Here is a 24,315-nt window from a genome sequence, read left to right as displayed (position 1 = left end):
TTGTTTCACAATTTCTGTTTCGTAACGTTACGTAATTATAAAGCGTTCCGTACTAATCATTACGTAATTGGTTTCAGTTGTGTAAAATTATAACGTGATTTCAGCAAAGATGTCATTAAAATTTTCAAAATATTACTGCACATGGGGAAAGTAGAATGATTTCTAAAGCGAATGGTGCGCCAAGTATTAAGATCGGTCCAGAAACAACCATTTCCCCAAAATCGGTGCCAATATTGGGACCAGATTGGTATCTACTCGAAATTTGTCGCACAATATTTTTTTCCCTCCACAGTTCATCATAAATAATCCTATGATAATTTGAAAATGCCAGGTGCCCCAGGATAAAAATACATCATGTGACGGCACATTCGCCATGTTTTGTCATCAATAAGATAATTGTTGACTCAAAATGGATATTTGACTTTAGTTTCTTAACCTTCCTTATGCATTAAGAAAAAGTTTCACATTATGCATTAAGGTTCAAAAATGGCACAAATCTCCCAACTAGTGGGGAACGTGCCTTTGGAATTGGCCTTCTGATGGCCATTCTGGGCACAAAGGCACAAGGGAACCTGGAACCTTTTTCAGAAGGAACTGGCGTATATCACATTCAGCAGTTCATACACATGTATATAACGACGGTTCAAATTTCATGGTTTTTCATTCAGATTTAAAAGAGCACCAAGACGACACACATTTAGATTTGGCCGGACTTGCCCGGAGTATTCCGGAACCGGTTCCGCTAGGGTGTGATGTGGACATTTTCAGACCATCATATAGTTCCAACATGCGACTGCTCAAAACACACGGTTTTTCATCCAGATGTAAATGGACACCTTGCCATACACCTGGCGTTTCGTCCCTATTGGAACAGAGTCTGCTTCTCAGCTTAGTGTTCTTATGAGCACTTCCCCAGTAATTAAAGGAGAGCTATGCCATTTGACTATGTTTATCGTTTGGCAAGCACGAAGATACTCAATGCCTGAGAAGTCGAGAAAATTTCCAACCCCGAAAGATCCTACCGGTGGAATTCGGACCCATGCCTTTCAGTTTCGTCTAGCTGAAAAGCTGCGCGTTTACCGCTAAGGCTATATCGGCCTCTCAAACGTAAAGCTATCATACTCGAATTACATTTCCGTCCCTTCTCCAATAAAACACCAGACGTTCTTTTAGGAAAACCTCAAGACATTCCTTCAATAATTTCCTCTAAATAACTCCAGAGACTGTTCCAAGAAATTCTCTTGGAATTTTTTCAAAGATTGCTTCATGAATAATCTCCACCGTAATCCTTACAGCAATCTCTACAATAGGGGTTTTCCAGAGATTCCGGAAATATCTTACCAATTCCTCCAGGTGTTTCTCCAGGGATTCATCCAAGGATTCCCACAAAAAATATTTACAGGGATTCCTTTAGAGATTTCGCAGGAGTTTCTCCAGAGTGATTCCAAGCAACAGCACCAAAATTTGGTAAATTTTTTAATTCATTTTTTTCTATTGAGCTGAAACTTTGCACAGTTTTCCAGTTCCATCTAAATCGTCATTTTCCGATATCAAATCTTCATGTTGAGTCACGACTAACTTTTCAAAAGGGTGTATGTGAAAATGGTTCAAAAATATTCAAAAAGCTGCACAGCAAAAACGGTTCGTTCGATTGTTAGACAACTAAAGAAACAAAGTTAGACAACTAAATAAAGATTCCAAAAAAAATACACACAGTAAAAAAATTTTTTTTTTGCATTAAAAAACATCATTTTTGACACAAAAACTCAAATATCTCAAAACCCTATCGGAATACCAACGTAATTTTTTGAGGGAAAACGGTCCATTATATTAGCTATCTACCAAAAAAGTTATGACATTTCAAACATGTCACAATTTTCACATTTAGTAGAAAAAAAAAATTGTTTTCGGTGTAAATTATTTCGGGAACCGCAGTTTGTTGCTGATTTTATTGTTAAGGGCCTTGCGTGAATTAAACAAGTCGTTTTCATGTATTCATTAGTATTATGTATATTATATGTATAAATATTATGTATATGTAGAAATATTATATGTATATGTATATATGTATAAATTAAAATGAATTAACAGATTACACGAAATTTTTTTTTTTTTTACCAGGATATTTTTTTTTAGAGTATGATCGATGAGTTTCTAAATGTTATATATAAACTTTAAAAGTTTTGGATTTGGGTATGCGTTATGAGATCATGAAAACATTTTATTAATACTTATTTATTTATTTATTGTTATTCAATTTTTTTACAATATCGAACACTTTTGCATCATTATCAGTACAGTTCGAGTATAGTTTTGCTTTAATTTTATTTTCTGACAATGGAATGAAACAGTGAAATTTTTGGGTTCCTTGGATCGTTTTCGCGTTATTATATTGCTCGCTGAGCTCTGATGCCGTTAATTCGTACTCTTCAGTAGTAGTAAAACAAAATGATAATTTTGTTAAATCTTCTTCTTTTCTGCGATTCGCCCAATCAAATAGTTCTTTTGCAGTTTTAATTGGATGCTCACGTTCTTTGGCTAAACTTGCTCTTGTGGCCATGCGCTTTATGGTTCCTCCAATAGCATCACAAGGAGCTTTGCCATGTGACGTAGCAAAGAAATGCCATTCTGCATCAATTCCGTACTTTGATTTAAATTGACATAGGCTCGAAAAATTCTTACGGTTTTTGTACTGCGATGCTGCTCCATCAGACATGAAATATATCTTTCTGATTTCTTTATCCTTATCAACGCGTAAAAAGTTAATCATTTTGGCAATGAACAAATTTACAGATACTGAGTCGTGTCTTAAATCTTCGGAAATTACAATAAAACTAAAATGTTCAATTTGCGTACTTCCATTGAAATAAATAACGAATGGATGAATTGTAGCTTGTTGTACGTTCCAGTGATGGGACTGCACTTCATCTTGCAATACAAAGCTATAGTTTTCAGAAAAATCACAAATGACTAAAAATTCACCATCTTGTAATGTATTTTTCGTATTTTTTAAAAAGCGGGATTGCTCTGTTTTAATAAAGTCGTGAGGAATTAAACTTTCTAATTTCAAGCAAAAAAATGACACAAACTCATCTACAGGTTTTACAATAGTTTCTAGGTCACACCTATCCGTGGTCACCCATTGCTCAAATGATAACTGATCAATATAATTTTCTTCAAACTCAGCGAATAAAGTATTTTCCAATGATGAAGAATCTGGACAATCCGAACAAGATCGTAGATAGCAATTTGATGTTGTATTTTCACACAAAAGACTACCAGTTAACATTTTAATATCCTTCGATAAATTGATTCTTTTCAAACTATGTAAGATTAGGTTAATATTTTCGTGTGTTGTGCACACACAAACATTATGTGTTCCTGAATTGGATAGAAGCTTGCATTGCCTTGGACGAAGGCTTGCAAATGAGGAAAAACCTACCTTAATATTTTCGTTAATTTCCTTGAAGCGTGTATACGCTTCTTTCAAAGTAGTCATCATTAATCGTTTTTGGATTGCTTGACGCTTTCCATCTTTTTTTACAGATACATAATCTTTTTGGCCAGGCAAAGCTCTACTTACTTCATCGTCTTCAAAATATTGAATTATTTTTTTCTTTTGTCTCATCTGTTAATGAAGTACTCGACCTAGCATTTTTGGTTGCAAGACAGTTATTTTTTAATTGTTTTGCCTCTTTTGCTGTATTTCTATTGGTTTTGAACTCATCAATGGCGTCTTGAATAGACCACGAGCTTGGCAGCATCGACAAAATCAATAATTTTTCTTTCCTTGTCGTGGCTAGATTCGAGAACCTTTCCTTCATATTCATAATTACCTCATCGTAGTCTGTATTTTCCACATCCTCAGGTCCTAATTTGAAGAGGTTTCTTCGTACAGCTTCGTTGATTTCATGGTTTTTTTTCTCGGGATAATTGACGTAACCCATCTTCGTCCATTTAATCGGAGTCACTTTTATTCCAGCTATCCCTTCGTTGAAGCATTCGATGTTGACCTTCTGGATGCACTCATCTTCTGATTGATTTGTTGAAACAGATGTCGCTGATGGTACCGTGGCAAGACTATCTGCACTTGGTACTTCTGGTAACTCCTCAGTTGTTGTCGGTGCATCTAGTAATTCCTCAGTTGTTGTTGTTTTCGAACTTCCTGCAACCTGATCCACCGATGATGTACAGATTGCCCGTTTGTCAACGTTCAAACGGCAGGACGTACAAATGCGTAAATTTGTATTCAATGTAGACATTGGAGCATAACCAGCCGCTTTCAGTTTATCTATGGTACTTTCGGTGAGATTTCGTAGCTCTTTCGAACACTTTTTTTCTGCAAACGGCCTGCAACAGTTGAGAAAGCGACTACTCATGTTGCTCGTTAGATTTTAATAAACAAAATCACTTTTAAGTTTTTACTGACTAGTTTGGTGTCGTTTGCCTGACTGAAGAAAAATTTTACAATTAAATCTTTTATAACCATAGTGGTAGTATATTTTTAGCTTTTTCGTGAGTATGCTCATGGTATGTACCTATCATGTTTTTGATGTTGTTGAAGTTACTCGCTTTCTCCCAAATATGATTAACAAAGTCTATCCTCTACCAAGGCGGGTCTATACCCAGGTGTAATCAGATTTTAACTTTGTGGAGAAAACCAGCGCCGAGAAAACCGACCTGCTTTACGTATACTAGATCACCTGGGTATAGACCCGCCTTGTTTTCTACGAGGTAAACTTTTTGCAGGTAAACTAGTCGTATACCTGTATAGAAAACTTTTTTTGTAGCTTTTGTCTTCAATATTAGATTTCTTATAGGTTTCTTTTATCAAAAGGTTTCAACACTATTGAGAGAATTTTTCTTCAGTTACGTACAATAAAAAATATGACACTATCAAGACTTTAGATCACAACACTGGATCGCGTCTAACTTTCTAATAGTTGCTATAATAGTTATGAATAATTAAATAAAATATCAAATACCCTTAACAAAAATTCAGCAACAAACTGCGGTCCTAAAAAAATTAACAATGAAAAAAAAAAAATTTCACTAAGTGTCAAATTTGTGAAATATTTGAAATGTCATAACTTTTTTGTTTATTATACCATCACCAAATTTTTATGGTAGATAGCTAATATAATGGACCGTTTTCCCTCAAAAAATTACGTTGGTATTCCGATAGGGTTATGAGATATTTGAGTTTTTGTGACAAAAATTATGTTTTTAATGCAAAAAAAAAAAATTTTTACTGTGTGTATTTTTTTGGAATCTTTATTTAGTTGTCTAACTTTGTTTCTTTAGTTGTCTAACAATTAAACGAACCGTTTTTGCTGTGCAGCTTTTTGAATATTTTTGAACCATTTTCACATACACCCTTTTGAAAAGTTAGTCGTGACTCAACTTGAAGATTTGATATCGGAAAATGACGATTTAGATGGAACTGAAAAACTGTGCAAAGTTTCAGATATTTTTGAAATGGTCGATCAGAATCGACTTGCATGCCTCCGTGGAATCCCTCTCCAGGGATTCGTCCAAGGATTCCCACAAAAATATTCACAGAGAATATTTACAGAGATTCCTTTAGAGATTTCGCAGGGAATTCCTGCAGTGATTTATTTATAGATTCCTCCAGTAACATTTTTATTGGAATTCTTCCAGGAATTTCTCCCAGAAATCCTCAAGGTTCTGTTTCAAGAATTCTTTCAGGAAAGCTACGCAATTTCTTGAGAGATCCTTCCAGCGATTTCTTCAGAGATTAAGGTACTTTAAAGTTTAGAGTATTAGAGTTTTAGAGTATTAGAGTTTTAGAGTATTAGAGTTTTAGAGTATTAGAGTTTTAGAGTATTTTAAAGTTCAATTAGTAGTTTTCATATCTTCAAAGTTTCCTATAGGAATTTCTCCAGGAGTTACACAAGGACAATTAATTCAAGGATTACTCAAGATATTTCTCTAGCGATTTCTTCAGAATTTTCTTCAAGGATTCCTCCACGGAAAAATACAACTATATCTCCAAGTAGTCCTCTCATGATTCTTCCTGGAATTATTCCGGAGATTTATTCCGGGACTCCTCCACGGATCGCTCCAGGGATTCTACCAGGATTTCCTGAAGGTGTTCCACAACTCACAAATTCCTCAAGAATTTCTTGCAGGAATTCTCCCAGAGTTTCCACAAGGAAAATCACGACATGAATTATTTTAATTTTAATCCAGGGATTCCCCAGGATTTTCTGCAGGGACTCGTTCTGAGCCTCCAACGAATCCTTCGGGGATTTCTCCAAGAGTTCTTCTTAAAAATCCTTCAGTGATTCTCCTATGAATTCATGCAGGAATTTATTCAGAAATTATCCTAAGAACTACTTCAGTGATTATTTCAGGAAAAGCTCTACAAAAAACCCTCCAAAAAATGTTCTATATTAATTCCTTTTGGAAAATCTCTTCATGAAATCCTCCAGAGATTTCTCCAAAAAATACTCCAGGGATTTCTGCAGAAAAATCTCCCTAGAGGCAGACATCATGTATACGCGCTTCACATCAAGAGCTTGAGATGAGGCTAGAGGGTTCCAGGGATTTCTCTATAAATTTTACCAGCAAACTCTCTACAGTGATTCTTCGTGGGATACCTCCAAGGATTCTCCCGGAATTGTTCCAGAAATTCTTCCAGAAGCCCTTCAGAGATTCCTGCAGGAGTTTCCTTAGTAAAATCTCTACAACGATTCCTGCAGAGATATCTTCAGGAAAATCACAAATGATTGCTTCAGAAAAATATCTAAATATCTAACCTCAATTGGTTACTCTATTTTTTTGTCTACAGTTACAAAGCTTTATGCCGCATCGACCAAGTGTTCGATTTGTTCGCATCGACCAAGTGCGGGTTCGATTCCCGTTTCAGTCTGGAAAACTTTTCGTCAGGAACGTACATACACTGGAAGAAATTACGCGTGAGAGTCTTAAAAAAAAGGTTTATCCAGGGATTGCTCTAGAAATCTCTTTATCTAGGGTTTTTCAAAAAACTTCTTTAGGAAAGGAGTTTCTAAAGGACTCTCTGAAAAATTTTAGATGAATTATGGATGAATGCTCCCTGGAGAAATTCATCAGTTTTTATAACATATACCGTTAGTAGATAAAATAACAAATCCTATAAAAATTATGGCAAAATTATAACAGAACGTGTTTCAGACATGTCACAATATAACAGCATTATTGCAAATTTTGTTACTATTCATAGCTTTAGATGTTATTTACAATACATTCACAAATGTAGTGTCAGTTCCTTCTGAAACAGGTTCCAGATCCCCTTGTGCCCAGAATGGCCATACTCACAAACAATGGATCATTGAAGGTAGTTTTTGTCAGTGCTCACCGCATCAAAATAAAGTCGCCACTGTATATGGGATTTAATATTGTGACAGCATTGCTGTTCTGTCAAACACACAAGGTTACGGTTACGCTATCTATGCTTTCTATGCTTTCTATAGCGGCCGTTTTGGTTATTTTAATGATCTATTGCCAGAGTCCCATTCTAGAGTTCCATATATTTCATATAAAGCTAAAAGAACAAAAATCGGTTCAAACATTGATTTTTGAGAGCGTTTTAAAGTTCTGGGGCATTTTTGACCCTTAATGCATAGTGTGAACCGTTGCATGAGTTCACTATTTGACATTTGAGCGGTGCCGTGTTATTTACGTGACCATGGAAACGAATGAATTTGGCAACGGTAAAACGTCAAATAGTGAACTCGTGCATCGGTCCATATGGTCCACGAATTCACTAATTTGACGTTTGAGCGGTGCTGAATTTACTTGTTGGTATGGTCACGTAAATAACACGGCACCGCTACAAAGTCAAAAAGTGAATTCGTACATTGGTCCATTAATATCTACCTAAATTTTCCGGTTAAGGTGTTTGTTGTGTTACTTTCGTTTAGGCTGCTTTGATCCGGACATCTGGGTTCACAAATTAAGAATACGTTATCTGTTCTGTCGACAAATATTAGGAACTTTACGATTTACTTACAACACCGCTTGTCGTCTGATCTTCGCTGTCGTATCCTCTGCACAGCTCACTTTTGTCAGGGTCATTGCATTTCCACGCCTTATGGCCTCCTTCCCGAAGAACTTGAAGCAAACCGCAGGAGACTGTTATATACGGTCCAGTGTTTGGATTTTGATCCGAATAAGCCGAACGAACCATATTCGGAGAGTGTAACAGTTCGTGGCACATCGCATTCGGAGAGCCTTATGAATGTAAACATTCACTCTCTCGTTTGGTACGTGGCACGAGACTCACAGACTGCGACAGTATCGAGCCATTCAGGTGATTCATGTTTCGTATAAAATTGGTAATAACTTTCATATTTTCTGGTAATGCAGCCTTTAACAACCTAATTATAATCTATTGGACCATTGAACACCCCTTCGGTAGCAAACATAGAACAGAAAATAAAAAAAAAATATTCGCCGCTGTTTCTTGATCAGAATGAGAGTGGATCAGCGAATGTTGCAAGTGTTAACGCACAGTGATCGGCGCCAAACAGTGGGTGGTGTGTGTCTGTCTTGTTTTCGTTCATGGCTCGTTATCTCCCACGAACGATAAATTTCATGTGTGTTGTATGCAGGCGGATACATGGGATGAAAGTATGGCTCGTGTGTCAATGATCGTTAATTTTTCCAAAGCCTGATACGGTCATTCCAATTAGACCTTGAGTATGCCCTTTGTTGGCATCTGCAATCGGCAGTCTAACCGCCGCCACCTGGTTGCCCTCTTAGCCTGGTTGCCCTACGTCGATGTTACACTGCTCTTCAAGAATAGCTTTGACCTCCACTGCATCGGTGACCTCATCTAGATTTTAACACTGGAGACTCTTTACGGTAGTCAGAGATCTCACTTCAATCTCATAGCCAAGCACTTTCTGTGTTAATTGCTTATGGGCTGTGCTCTTTAGCTTAGCATCTTTCTTTAAGACAAGGAATATTTCTCCGACCGTAATCCGCCTTATGCTCTGCAAATATAAATAATAAACCATAGAAAAATAATGTCGCTGGCGTCGCTGTTGGAACATATTTTACTGGCGGAGATAGGCGGGGCTATAAATGTCAACGCGAAAATGTATGCAGTTTGACACTAAGTCTTATCTACCCAACATGTTTCTAAGCGAGAACAAAGGGAACACCAGCGACATTAGCCCTCTATAGTTTTCTATCTCTATTGCTCCGCACGTCTGCGTCCAATTGCAAAAGCTCTCCGTGTCTCGCATTGCCTTCAGAACTTCGGCGTATTTAGCCGCCTACGTTTTGGTAACAGAAGCTTCGTCTAAGTTCTTTCGTTTCACTGTCTTCGGTTTCGGATTTCCCTTAGACGCCGGTTTCTAATGTCTCCTAACTTTCATCTTCCCTTCTCGAATCCATGATTTTTTTATTTCTTTGCACCCGATGATTTTTGTGGGAGCGCTGCCTGGTTCAGTCAGATCATTCAATGCTCTCTTGATCGCGGGCTTCGCTCGGGAACCAGAATTTTTTTGAAAGGTATTCCTATAGACGAATAAAAGTGAGGTTGAATTTCGCTAACTCTATTTTGAAAAATGGGCATTTGCATGTTGTCTGATTATGATGAAAATGTAGGAAAAATGTTTTTTATTAGAATCTTGACAAACTCTACAACAAAAAGGCGGAAGACAAGTAAGAATTATATTATTTAATTTCCAAACTTTCAGAAACATAACCCAACTTTTATTCGTCGATTGCGATCCATACTCTCGATCAGTACTGAGACATCCATCATAACCTTGCTGCGCTGATGCGGTCAGTACCAGCCATCGTCAAGGTATCAAGTTTTTAGGGCGAAATTGAAAGGTACAGTATTCAAATCTACTTTTTTGATTCTCAAGGTTTTTGCTCACATTATTCCCACCTAAGTCGAGGCCGGACTGACAAATCATCTCACTACTTGGGTTGAAATACCAGATGACTGGTTGAAAATGAGGGTTCAAACTGAAATTGAAACTTCAACGGGGACTTGTTCTAAGAATGATAATGTGAACGATAGTGAGCTTGCAGTTGTCTCTTCCATCGATTGTTTGCACAACTAATACAATTTTCTATTGTACATAGTAAAAATGTTATCAAGTCTACGACGTCTGGAGGTTTGTGATTGGGTTTTAGGAGAAATCTTCGAAAATCTATGATGAGGAAAGGAAATACCAATTCTAGTTTACGTTGTTTATGGATGGACCCAACGTTAGAAGGGTGAATCATAAACAGGCCGTCGAATCGAAACCGAACCTCAAATTTTCAAGAGCTCAAATCTGGAGAACCAAACACCATCTTGTTCACTTACTGGTGGTAACCAATCGATCAAGTTTTTAATTCAAATGGATCTACGATTCTTTAGATTTGTGCTCTAGAATTTTTTTGATTTCTGTGTTGTTTTTTCATAAGGGCCTATCTGCATTTATCGATTTCTCTTTATCGTTGCTTTCTTTGCGTTACTGCAGAAGAGTAGTTCTCTTTTCGTAACATATTTTTGTGCTTCATGAACAAGAAATATTACAGATTTATCTAATTTAGCGCAGTTATTAGCGAAAGAGAGAATCGATGAAGTGAAATCGCTCATGTCAGTTAGGCCATATTGAAATAACAGCACAGATTTATCTTCAACTTCGAAAAAATGCACTATTAGGACGTGAGATATCGAAGAGCCAATCATCCCGCTTGTTTTCTTACCCTCATTCATCGACTATGGAACCCGCCCTACTTTTTGACCAGTTAACATTACTTGTATCCAGGACTGCTTGTCAACACGGAGACGGAATTCAACTCAATTTTGGGTTGTTTCAACGCAATTCCATGAGCTCAATATACTTAATTTAGCCTATATTTCCAAGGTCCCCACTAGGTATTTTTGCTTTAATTCCATTAGAAAAATATACGCAATTTTGGGTCGATTTAACGAAAAATTTAGTTCTTTCAATCCAAGCTTGAGAAAAGTCGCATTTACCCAAATTTGGCTCAATGGGCCAAAGTACCCCTATCCGATAGATGCAGCTCTCTCTATTTTTAACAACATTTGTGTGGGAGAAAAAGAATACCGACAGATTTTGCGTAGAAAGTCGATCAATATACCTAATTTGGGGTAAAGTAAACTCAAAATTCAGGTAAAAAGTTTTCTCCCTGTATGTTTTGAAGTAGTATTCCATTTTTTTGTTGGTGCCTCAGTAAATGTGAGAATATGAAACGTATTAGGTACGTATTCGAGGTATTACCGTTATGTAACGGGATGTGATTTATCATACATTTGAAGAGAAAAATTATACTTTTTCAATATTTAACATGAAAACTTTAATATGTGTATATGATGCTTTGCTATTTACTATTATTATTATTCACATAATTTCCAAAAACTAGAAAAAAAATGTTAGCTTACCTCATGTTCAGAACATGGATAACTGTTTAATATATATTAAAAATCCAGTTTAATAAACTCTGTGAAATTTGAAACAACCAACATGATTGCTTGGCGTGGTAGTAACAACGTTGAGATAAATATTTCTGCTAAAATGCTTGACGGTAGATAACTGGAATCGATGGTTTGTTAACAATAATCTTGAAACATGGATATTATCAAATAATTCCAAAAAGGAACACCTCGAGGTAGACTTAGAAATCGTGCGCAAGTTTGCCTGCGCTCAGTCCTTTTCAATGCTTGAAGTAGTTCTCGAGAAACTCGTACACGTAATCGTAAACAACCAACATGATTGCTCCTCCTGGACCCAAGCGCATCACTTTCGGCGTCAAGCCTTTGTACAAAGCTGCAAAGCCCTCTTCGCGATACACAGTGGCGATCGAGCCAAAGGTGGACTTGTACTTTACCTGACCAGGGACCGGTTGAGGACCCTGTGGGATTGATTTGATTAATAAAACTTAATGTCTGTTAGCAATAGTTGTACTACCTGAATCCTGGATTTGGCCACATCAAACGGGATATTAACAATGGATCCAAGGGTACCGGACACAAAACCGATTCCCACTTTACGGAGAAACTCTTCCACTGGGTCCTAAAATAAGCCGTCGCAAGTGTTACTCAATCATTCAACTTAACGCGTTCGTTGCGGATAGTTTACAAGCGGTTAGATAGAAAAACGTTACGCATGAGGGAAACGACAATGATGACAAACATGCAATATTTATTCGTTGAACCGTTAAGCAGATTAGTCCAATGCAGGGGTCGAAACTCGAAACACAGTTAGCCTACCCGAAAGACACATGCATCGATGACAATCGGGTATCATTTAGAAGCATTTCATTAGCTAAATTAATTTTGCGAAATTTGAAATTTGTTTCATTGTGGTGAATTATACACAATTGGCGCATGCTAGTCGAAATGCACGATTTGCGAGTCACAAACAAACGCAGGGATTCCAAACTTACCCTTTTCCATCCAAAAGCACTAACGCTTCTATTAGAGCAAGCAGAAATGTGATGTGAACAATTATAATAGAAAGGCACATCAATAAGTAATTATCTTAACCGGAAAGAATGAACTTTGATCGACTTACCTCATACTCCGGAAGGAACCCTTTTACGCTGTGATAGAATCCGAAGTAGATCATGTTGAAAACACCGTTCCGACCGATGGTTGCCGTCAGCCCTCGGTTCAGACCGTTCAGGCCGAAACCGGATTCATGGATGATCTGTCGCGTTACGGCCCACGTGCTAGGAACTTGCCCGACTCTGCGGAGGAAATGGAAAAAAACATGCGAATGAATAGAATAACCAAATATATAGTGGGATTAAGGATCGACCAGAAAATACGTCACGCCAAATCAGGCCATTTTCAAAATTAAACGAATGCTCCTAAGAAACTTGTCAACTGTTTTAAAATAGTTACTAAGAATAAAGTTTTTGTGAAATTACCTATAACGTAAGTTAAATCTGAAAAGAAAAGATCTTACCATTTTCGACCCTATTAGGGAGTTTTCGCTTTAAGGATTTGCAACATTTTTTTTTTTATTTTTTAATGTTGCAATACGGAAGTTTCTCTAAAGACAAAAAGTTATGAAACATTTTAGGTAACTATGATATTTGGTCGAAAGACCTTTGCAATCATCGATAAAAACCAGTAGTATTTGAAGAATGTTCAATAAGTTCCAAAACTTTTGATTGGCTTATTCCCGGGCATTCGTAAAAACAACGAGCTACCAATTCATCTAATTTTTATAAATTTTTAAATCAGTTTTCTGAATAATTCGTCAGGTGATCATAAGAAATTCAGGACATCAACACTTAAGTATTTCGTACACTGCCGTTATACGCATAATTGTCCCATGTTCCAAAATATGCTATCAAGAAAAACGCGTTTAAATATTTTAATACATTTAGTCTCGTATTGACCAGGTGTGTGGTAAATTGAATTGAAATCTTTTCAGTAGTATACAGAATTGCGTGTTCATTTGAGTCAAGAGTTTGAATTGCGGGAATAGAGTATGTTTAGCTACAAAATTCAAAGTGGGACCGTTATGCCTAGAAACACGGAGTTTTTGGTGAATTTCTACGCATAACAGTCCCACTGATAGTAGTGACCAATTGTATGCTAAGCATACTGCTGTAGATGACCGTTTTTACGTATAGATTGTAAATGTATGAGTTAATGAAAGAAAGAGTTGATTAGTAAGTTAGAGTATTTATAAGATGTCATAAATTCCTATATCGACTCTTCTAGCTGCAGGCTTGACAGAAACTCATCTGCGAATTCAAGGTTAATCCGTAGATCTGCGGATAATTAACCCAAAATTCACGACACAAATCTTTACACGATTTGACATTTCTTTGGACTAGGTTTACAAAATCATGATATTCGATACATCAAAAATTAAGTTTAAGAACCACCAACATATCTGCCACTTGCACCGAAGAACCAATCCTCCGGAATAACCCAGCATGTGGCCAGGTCATCCAAAACATCTTGAACTATTTTTTTTTTTACTTGACTTTGACTTTTTCTTGACTTCATCGAGTTTTATATATCGCCAATATAATGGCCACTTCCTCTGGGGAACATGATACTCAAAACAACCTGGCATATTATCAAGTCATCCAAGAAGCTTTGAATTACCGTTCTTTAGCCTTGATTTGGGAATTTATGAAGATTAATGCTGCCAGCTAGGTTTCAGAACCGACAGTTTAGAGGCCATTTCTGTACAAACATTTGAAAAGAGCCCAAGAGGTCTTGAGCCTTTTTATACAAACGTTGCTGTTGAGCCCTTCTTAGCCTGAATCGATCGAGTTGAATTGGGCTCAACAGCGTCTTGCAAAGCCAATGTTTACCAATGTCGATGTGCCCTTTTGAAATGTTTGTCCAGATTTCCCACAGGGAACCGGGAATTCGGGACAATCCGATATGTGGTCAACTCATTCAAATACATGTGTACCACCATTAGACTTGATTTGCAAATTCATGAAAATTGATATGTCTCAAGCCAGGTTTTCGATTCGCCAATATAATGGCCACTTCCACCAGTGAACCGGTGAATAACCCAGCATGTGGCCAAGTCATCCAAAAACGGTCGAACTATGTTTATTTAGACTTGGTTTGCTAAACCATGAAGTTGATTTGTCACAAGCCATGGACTCGAAATTAAAGTGGTTACTGATTCTTCAAGTGGGATTATTTCAGTACTCCCCGTGATGAATCCAAAATTACGATAAATTTCTAATCGATGACAGCGGTTCCAAAAACTTTTGTGATTGACCCTGAAAATTCAACTGAATTTCATTGGAAATGGGAAATGATAAAGGGTGTCCCAGAAAGTATGGGCACGACTTTGATAATGAAAATCATAGTACTTTTCCAAACAATCAAATATTTTTATATTTTTGTATTATTCAATAGGCTACTTCAACCAGCATCTGTGATAAATTTGTTTGATTTATTAATCGTTTACATTGAAAATTTTGATTTAAGAAAATCAATTCTTATCTGGTCAGCACAGACTCTACATTTTGCTTTTGTTGAAATATAACTAGTAAAAAAGGTTTTTATCAAAATCTTTCGTCGTGGTGAGTTCAAGTACATTGCATCAAGGATCTTTTACATAAATGTTTGATTGAAATTTTATTTGGCTTTGCTAGAGAACACTTGAAAAAATTGTAAAATTCGAAAAATCTCGAACTTTTCCCTCCACATAAGACAACATCACAACAACGAAGTTGTAACTCGGCAGGCATTTTATATAGTAATAAAAATAATACATCCCTACTCTCTTGGATAGACAACTTTAATTTTTGATTTACTCATGTTTTTACGTAAATATAAGGATTTTTTGCTTGACCATTTCCAAATCGACCAAGGATGCAATCTGATTTTTAGTTCCAATACAAATTTACATGCTTAAGTTTAAAATTTCAATTTGAATAAGTAATAGTGATCAATTATCATATGGTCGCTGTCGCTGATAAATATTTTTTTCCAGATTTTTGTTATACGCACTTTTTGAAATAGAACAAATTTTGTAAAACAAAGTCGCTCAAAAATAATTTGTGCAAGATTGATAAGAGATGATTCAAAGAAATGATACGTAATCAACACATTGATAATTAAATTATTCAGTAAAAAATTGCAATCACCTATTGTTGGGCACAGACATCAAATGTATACAAATCAGATTTTTATCTTTACTAGTCTTGAAATGGAAGTATGGTGAAGTCGTGCCCATTCTTTCTGGGACGTAACACATAAAACAGGTTGTGTTCCACATGGGATATAAAGCCAACGTAAGAAGATGATCAAAACGATTATCCCAAAGACCAGCTAATTCAAAACTGCCTACTGAATATTCTTTTCGAGATCAGCGCAGCGAATTGTATAGTGTGACAGTTATGCGTAGAAATACAGTAGTGGGGCAGTTATGCGTGGAAATTCAACAATGGGACAAATTGACTTGGCTTCCTTTTCATTGAGTTTCCGAACAATGTTAAGTGTTAGTAAGTGTTTTCTAAAAATATACTTAAAAATAAACTGTTTGATGACAAAAAGTCAAAACGCACAAAAAGTAACATGGGACAATTATGCGTATAACGGCAGTACAACGCTGAGAGTTCACACTTCGCTTGTAGTACATAGTATCAGCGTGGTGGTTCTGGCAATCGCATAATGGCCGAAAGTTTTTTATTTTTTAGCAGAATTTTTAACTACTTTCGACCTTTCAAGTTGGTAAAGGATTCACAAAGAAATTCCTAATTTTCACCGAATAAACAATAAATACTCGAACATTTTCAGGCAATTTCAAAAATTTTTGCTGGCTGTAAAATTGTGTAAGAAATGTTTATTACTCGTTGATTTTCCAAACAATATCCGAAAAACAACATGTTTCGAACAGTGGTTCGGGAATTTTGAGGTATTTCCAACAAGCTCTGAGCCACTGTGGGACGGTGCGTCTTTCTCTGTTTTTAACAACATTGCTGTTGCGAGAGAGGCAAAACAGCCCAACCGTGAGTAAAATCTAAATGCAGTTTACCCAAATTTTAGTTTAAAGAACGTATTTTTTGGGTACCGTAATCCGGGGTAACATTGATCAGCGGGGTAACATTGATCGGGATGACTCATCTTGTTAAACGTTCAAATAAAGATTTATTGATGAAACATTTTCGAACCATGAATGGTGCCTCTCTTTCGTATATTCATAAGCTAATGATAATTAAGGTTTTTGCCAAAATTGCGTTTAGTTCATGCGCAAATTTGTCAACTTTTTGAAACAATGATTTCTATCATTTTCACTGACACTACCGAAAATTCATGTCTCACATGAGTTCTGCAGACGATGTGATCAAGGAAAATGCGGGTGTTACTAAAAATGGCATCGCCGAAAACGAATCCGTTGTCAAATCTTTCATAAGTTTATTCAATTAGGCAACATTAACTAATTACTATTACGAATGTAGAATTTCCTGAGGAAATTGCCTACTTTTAGGCGTATTACGCGGATCAAGGTGTTTTTAATTTTGAAATAACTCAAAAAGTAAATGACTTGTAAGAGTTTGGTCTTCATATTCGGCTTCAGGGGCCCTAATTTTAGTTAGTAACGACATTTCCAATATTAGCGAACGTTGTTTACTTGGGTGATCAATGTTACCCCATATCAGCTGAATCAAAAAATCACTTAAAACATTTATTTAAACATAATTAAATCTTTCGAAAAACAAAACAAAGTACATAGCTAGGAGCGGTGGGTGCCAGTACTTGTTTTAAAAATATGAAACTTGTAACATTTGTATTGTGAAATGAAAAATTAAAGAAAAACATTAAAAAAATGATAAATGTTACCCCGGATTACGGTAGTCTGATTTCTCCGTGTATTCTTGGCACTTTTGATTCACTTCGGCAGTGGGGTTTTTGGAAGCTACTGAGTTTATATTTAGCCACAATGTGCGTCGTATTGAAGCGCTTCTTATTACAAAGTTTCAGACAATTCGGCCGAGAAAAACCCCCCATGTCAAAGTGGATCATAGAAGTACCCAAGTAGCTCTGAAGAAAAAGAAATTAGCACAGTTTTTCAGAATGTGTTGAACAATTTGTATTGGTTCAGAAGACTTATTTTCTTTGAAATCCTCCATGGAATTCTTTTAATAGTAATTCCTTATGTAGCTATTTGCAGATTCGGTGAAATAGTATATCAAGGAATTTCTATAAGAGAAACTCTTGGTTAAGTTTTGAGAAAAAATCTAAAAAAGTTATTACACTGCGGAACACATTTTTGTCTCAAGCACCAAAAAATCACAATTTACTCAATTAAGGGTTGCTGAATCCATTGCTGTTTTCAAAAATATCATAGCACGTCTAGTGTTTGAGATATTGGCTGTATAAAATGCAAAAATTAACTATTTTCGCCAACTTGCATGAAAGTGTTCGGGCTTGCAAGACAATTTATTGCCAACACTTATCAATAAAGTTTATAATATTTTCGATGCGGAAAAGTTATTTTTTGACGATTTAAAAAAGTATTGTATTTTCCCATATAAGAAAAACGAAGAATTTGGTATGGAGATAGCAAGCATGTTGAAAAAATCGGTTTGATCTAAATTTAATCATGCAATTCCAACCAAATTATGTCAAAATTGAAAGTTCAGGTTCTGTTTTACATGCTTGGTGGATAAGATCACAAAAAAGTTTGATAATGTATACTTTAAACTCAATATAAACATAAATAAAACCAGTGTTTTATACAACTTTGGCGACCTGTAGCTAAAAATTGTGACGTGCTGGGAAATTTCTGAGAATAACATCAGATTCAGCAACCTCAAAACTACTAGAGGCACATAATTTGATCCTTGAGACACGCAAAAATATCATTTTTGTTACGCTGTGTTATTAAAATTTATATTTAAAAAATATGCTAGATTAAATATTTGAAAATAAATATTACAAATTTTGGAAAAACTCCATTTCAATTCCTTGAAGAAATCAAGATATAATATTTTGAGGAATATCTGAGAAAGATTTGCTGAATCACCATTAGAAAATCCTAAAATCTATGTGTGAACTTTCAGAAAATGTTATTTAGGTGAAGTTTTGACTGAGAGTCGTCTAAAAAGTGAGAGAAAATGTTATTTTAAGGACTCCATATAGAGTTTCTCCAATAATATTGTCCAACAATCCAAGAATTATCTTCAAACGTACCTCCAGGTATTTTCTTTTGGAATTTCTCAAAAGATTCATCCAATCTTTTTTTTTATCATGTTCGCTAGTATTTCGTCCAAGATTTCCATTGACATTTTTCCAGATATGCCCTTAATGATTTTTTGAACTTTCTTTCAAAATTGTTGTGCAGGTTTTCTTTAATATTTCAACCAGGAATTGCTGCAGAGATTCCTCCTAAGATTGCTTCAGAATCTCCTCCAGAATTTTCAAGGATTTCAAGGATTTTAAAAAGTTATTTGATAGAATTAAAGAAAAAAAATCATTGGAATTGAATTAGTTGGAAAATTTCTTGAAAATATTCCTGAAGAAATTCGTGTTGGAATGGCATTATTGCTGTAGTGTTTGCCGAGAGCAACCTAAACCGAAATTTTGAAGAATCCATGAAAAATTTCGAGAGAAATCCAGAAAACTACAGGAATAATACCTGGATAAAAATATGATGTGATCTCTAGAGAAATTCCTGGAGAAACTTAATGATGGTTACATTTCCTGGAATAATCTCTGGATGAATTCTGAATGAACGTACAATTGTGTTCAGGATAATAGTAGTGAAAGCCAATTTTCATACAAAATGGAATGCTGTAACTTTGTTTCCCTATGAGCAATCGGCATGAAATTTTGACAGAGAACTACAATACACTCAATTTCACTATCACAAAATAGCGGTAAAATCGGCTATAGTTGGAAAACTGCTAAAGTAGTGGATGGAAAAAATTCTGGAGGCAATCATCGAAAAGTCTTTAGAACAAACTTTCAAAGCAACCAATGTTTAAAGGTTGCGTTAGATTTTCCAGAGCAAAATATGAAGGTTTTTTTTTTCTAAGCACTCTTGAAAGTTTTTTGGGGGAATTACTGGACGCATTCCTGAAAGAATTGGTGGAGATCTCTATATGAGATTTTCGAAGGTGTCTTAAACATTCTAGAAAAAATCGTCGAAGCATTCCTGAATATTTTCTTCGAAGAATCTGAGAATACATTACTGAAGAATCTATGGACCAATCTCGAAAGACAGTCTGAAGGTTTCCCTAAAGCTCCTAGAATTTTACACAAGAATTCACTGCAAAGAGAAACAGGAAAAAGTCTGAAGAGTCCTGCTACTAGCCCTTTATTTGCCGTAATATTGAGAGCTCCTTAGCCATGTGGTTAGAGTCTGCGGCTACAAAGAGTCATGCTGTCATGCTGAAGGTGTCGGGATTCAGTTCCTGGTTGATCCATGATCTTTTCGTAATGGAAATTTCCTTGACTTCCCTGGGCAGAGTATCATCGTACTTGCCACACGATATACGAATGTGAAAATGGCAACTTTGACAAAGAAAGCTTTCAGTTAATAACTGTGGAAGTGCTCATTGAACACTAAGCTGAGAAACAGGCTGTTTCAAAATTGTAAAGCTCAGAATTGTTGTTCACTTATCTTTACAAGGCTGAAATATCATCTAGTCGGGTCTGTCTGAACATCGACCATTTAGCGATCAAATTCATTGGTAAATCATCTTTGATGATCTTTTTATGGAGGCTAACAATTTATCAGTGGATTGGTGGACACTATAACTTTTAGCTACCTACACTACTGAACTTACTTGTTTTTGTTGGCTTGCAGCGTCACTTTCACCATTTCAAAAGGGTTCACCAAGATAGCTTCGGTCACTCCTGCACCAAGGCCAGCTAAGGAGAATGTCTAAAACAACAAAAAAAAATACACATAATGATTTACATTTTATCATGCCCAAACTTGCAGATAGCTACTGCATACTCTCAGTTGGTTTCATACCAGTGGCGTAGGCTTATCAGCACCGAACAGAAAGAACCGTTTGTATTGTTCGAAGGTTAAAAATTTAACGGCTCGTTTCGGCGTTTCAACCAACACCGGAGGCAGGATTCCCTTGTACAGGGAAAAGAAACCCTCCGATCGGGCCATTTTCCGAATGCAGTCGAACACTCCATTGTAGTAAGTCTAGAAAAGATATTGAATGTTAATAAAATCAAACTATTTCAATAAAATCACACTTACTCCAGTTTTAGCTGCCGCAGTTCCGGGTTTCGCTTGTAGCTGTAGTCGAGTCTTCACCAGATCTAAGGGATGCATGATGCAAACCTCCACGAATCCTGCTGAACCACCTGCACCCACTTGCATTGCTGCTTGGCGCAAAAAATCCTTCAGATCTCCACCCATAGTACTGATTTGGTTAACTTGATTTCACGTGCGCGACCACAAAAACCGTGATTTGCTGAAAGTAGACATTGAAGACACAATCTGTATTTAGAGAACCATTGGCGTCAATAGGAGGAGCTGGTTTCCTTAACGACATAACGAATGTTGAATATCTATTGACAAAATTTTATTGTTTGAAGTCACCTGTTTGAAAAAATGAGTCACCAACTGCTCAAATGCTGAGCAACTAAAAATCCATATGTTTAAAACCGGCACTAGTTTTGTTTGCCTTTTTTGGCTTCAAAATTGGAATTTCATAAGGAGGTGATTTAAAATGTATGCCAGGCTAGCGTGTGCTCTTCAGGATATTTCTCAATTCAATACCCTGATAACTCTACCTGTTTTTCCTCTTCTAGAAACCCTTCTACGATTGATTCGGTCTTAACCAACTCTAGTCACCTTTGTAGCCAATTGGTTACTCACGCTGATTTTGATTCTGATCTGATCAAGTCCCTGTAACATTTCAAATATCTCATGAGGCGATTCTCAATCCTATCAACTCTACTTTCATTTATTTTCGAGCCGATTGGAATACATATGAAACATACATCGATAGTAATCCTGATGTTAACATTTCTTTACACACAAAACTTAATATTGACAATGCTCTTGAAACATTAACTAATTCCTAAAACGTGAGAAGCAGGAGTTTATTTCAACGCATTCGCTATCCTGCTATGATAATTATATGGCGGGATCTGTTAAAATAAGTTAAAAAACGTTTAACTCAAGAAAACAAAATTTATCGATTATACCATGACTTTGTCCTTTTGGAAATTTTCTATAATTAAGAAAAAAAAACTTAGATGCCAATTCCGGCCTTGCAAGACGAAAACAAATTAATACTAATAAATTTTGCGAAAGAGCTCAAAAACTTGCTATGCAGTTTGAAAGCGCATACTTTTAATTTAGGACTCACTAGTACAATTGAAAATCAAGTTGCTCAGGAGTTCGAAAGCATTCTCAATCAGCAGAACGTTTTCGAAAACTCCTTTTTTTAAATCAATAATTTCAATATTGAAAAATTTAGTTGACTGATGAGTTCGGAAACAATCAATGTAGTCCTGGAGCTACCAAGGAAAAGATAAAGTTGAGTTTTAGAAACTATTATCTTCGCTATTACAAATATTAGATAGTAGATTAGTAGATTTCATATGTTTTACACAAAAAACTTTTTTGGCCAAATATTAGATAGTAGATTTCATATGTTTTACACAATAAACTTTTTTGGCCTATTTTTTATCGGTAACATTTATTCGATATTTTTGTTTTCTGTCCTTTTTGTTCGTATAAATTGGAAACACCAATATGGTTCAAGACAAGAATTTGAAAGTTATGTAAATCCTCAACGATGTACAACCTATAAGGAGCCCATAGGTCTGATGGCTATTTACGCCTATGTAGAGGACCAATTTGATTGTCTTATAAATGGGATGGTCTCATGTGGATCTTACGATGACAAAGAAGGTCAGGCATGCGCTGTTTAGATTTGATTGCCCTCAAAACGAACGATAAGAACAGGTTGGATTCAGAATTTTAAAATCAAATGATATCAACTTATTGTAATGTTTGCCCTTTTACAATGATTACCCTATTGCAATGATGTTTTGTTTTATCCAACCAACGTTTTCAACAGTATTTATGGATCGAGTTATATAGCAGATATTACTAAGGTTAAAATATTACCTTCAGATTAAATTGATACCTCACACCACCAGCAAGCGAATTAAAACACAAACTGATTCACTTTGATCGGCGCTCTCAATCTTTGCTTCCGAGCGGTGGTGGATGTCTGTTTACTTTTCGCGGTTGATTACACGTCTTGTCATCGCGCACCCATACTGACGTCTTCACATGCAACAAAGTTCAGTGTTTTCGGTGATGGTATTGGTGCGATTCATGAATCGCAGCGATGCACTTTTCATTCATGAGGATGTATTTACGCATTATTTACAGTTATACACACGCGCGATGTTTACGTTATGGGCTACTGTCAAAAACAGCTGATGATCACGGAACGCAAAGTCGCAGAGCACGGTGAAAATTATTCACACATTTAAGAACTCACGTTTCATTACCGAAAGGGCCAATTGGGTCCTAAAATTTGTAATGAAATCTTGTTTTTATTTAATAACACGAAAAAGCATGTTACTATAACTACTTTAGCAATTTTTCCCGCTAAAATAATGGCTATATCATATTTAAACTTTAATTTAAAAATTTGATCCATAAATGAACCTTGACACTTTTGATCATGTTTGACGTTCGCTTAGTCGACAAAAACACCACAGGGGTTTCAGTTCGACCACTGGGGTTGTTCCTATCTGACATTTCGTAAGGGACACGGAAAACAAAACACATCCAAAATTTGAGTTTAAGCCAAAGGATGCGACAAAATCTAAAAAAATGTTTTTTGGGCTTAAACCAACGGAAAACATTAGAAAATTGAGTAAACATGTGTTTTTGGCCTAAACTTAAGCGTTTGGCACTAAAATTGGGACAGGGCTTTAGGACCCTATCCATAGGACGTAGAATTTGAAAAATCTTGAAAAATGCTTCAATATTGAAATCGCATGCGAATATTTCGCATATAAAAACACAGTAGTCCATTTTACGAGGCGTTTTTGAACAGCGTATCGCTCATTTTATTAATGAAAATTTGACAGGAGGCGGTGTCGTAAAGTGTGAAAGTGTTGCCGTTTCGTAAAATGGACTATTTGCCTAACATTGAAAACAGTATTTCAATGGATCATTGAAGCACAGACAAGCAGACGTAACACTTAGAACAAATTTATTCAAAATCCATCGCCCAGTTTACCCCATCATCATCTGGTGAGCATGTTGCACGAAAAGGTGTTTCGTGCAACAAGACAGACAGATGGCGGTGCTGTGAAACGTCAAATGCGAAGAAAAACGATCCGCGCGCCTCTGGTTGTGAGATTTGTAACATAACGAATTTGAAATGATCGTTAAATCAGTGGTCGATGGAAATTTCGTCAGTGTTACGTCTGTTTGTCTGTGATTGAAGGTAGTTGTTGTCAGTGCTCACCGCTGTCATATTAATTATTCTACCTTTTGACTTGGTACCTTTTATCTGTTCGTACCTACGGTATTTCTGAGCTATAAGTACTGGCTGCAGTTGGCGCAGAAGGTAGACTTCCCGAACTGTGGACTGATTAACATATTATTTTGTGCTTTATTTACAGGATATAAAAGTGGCGACGAGGATCATGGAAACGTGTGTTGAAGATAATCGATTTTCTTTGGGGTGGCGAATTGCCAATAGGGTCCTAAAGCCCTGTCTCAATTTTAGTAACAAACGCTTAAGTTTAGGGCAGAAACACATGTTTACTCAATTTTTAATTGATTTTCATTGGTTTAAGTACAAAAAACATTTTTTTATGATTTTGTCACA

General features: G+C 36.1%; 1 protein-coding gene across 1 annotated transcript; it reads right to left on the bottom strand.

Annotated features, from left to right (window-relative positions):
* Positions 1 to 11,312: 11,312 nt before the first annotated feature.
* On the bottom strand, positions 11,313 to 22,795 carry LOC5571467 (mitochondrial 2-oxodicarboxylate carrier). The gene is made up of 7 exons (XM_001659668.2): positions 22,587 to 22,795; positions 20,700 to 20,916; positions 20,460 to 20,642; positions 20,269 to 20,366; positions 12,555 to 12,729; positions 11,949 to 12,053; positions 11,313 to 11,892 (listed from the first exon to the last, which is right to left on the bottom strand). Exons 2-7 carry the CDS (start codon positions 20,859 to 20,861, stop codon positions 11,695 to 11,697), a joined length of 921 nt encoding a protein of 306 aa, XP_001659718.2. The 5' UTR covers positions 20,862 to 20,916; positions 22,587 to 22,795; the 3' UTR covers positions 11,313 to 11,694.
* Between the last annotated feature and the right edge of the window lie 1,520 nt (positions 22,796 to 24,315).

The sequence above is a fragment of the Aedes aegypti genome, chromosome 3, assembly GCF_002204515.2.
Source record: "Aedes aegypti strain LVP_AGWG chromosome 3, AaegL5.0 Primary Assembly, whole genome shotgun sequence".
Taxonomy (NCBI): Eukaryota; Metazoa; Arthropoda; class Insecta; order Diptera; family Culicidae; genus Aedes; species Aedes aegypti.
This window is presented reverse-complemented; position numbering and strand designations above follow the sequence as displayed.

What these genes read in the sequence shown, in the direction of transcription:
- LOC5571467 (XM_001659668.2), bottom strand. Translation starts at nt 20,861, where the DNA reads ATGGGTGGAGATCTGAAGGATTTTTTGCGCCAAGCAGCAATGCAAGTG. An exon ending in CTGCGGCAGCTAAAACTGGA is followed by an intron (nt 20,643 to 20,699) that starts GTAAGTGTGATT and finishes TATCTTTTCTAG; the next exon opens with ACTTACTACAATGGAGTGTT. An exon ending in TGGCCAAATCCAGGATTCAG is followed by an intron (nt 11,893 to 11,948) that starts GTAGTACAACTA and finishes TCAATCCCACAG; the next exon opens with GGTCCTCAACCGGTCCCTGG.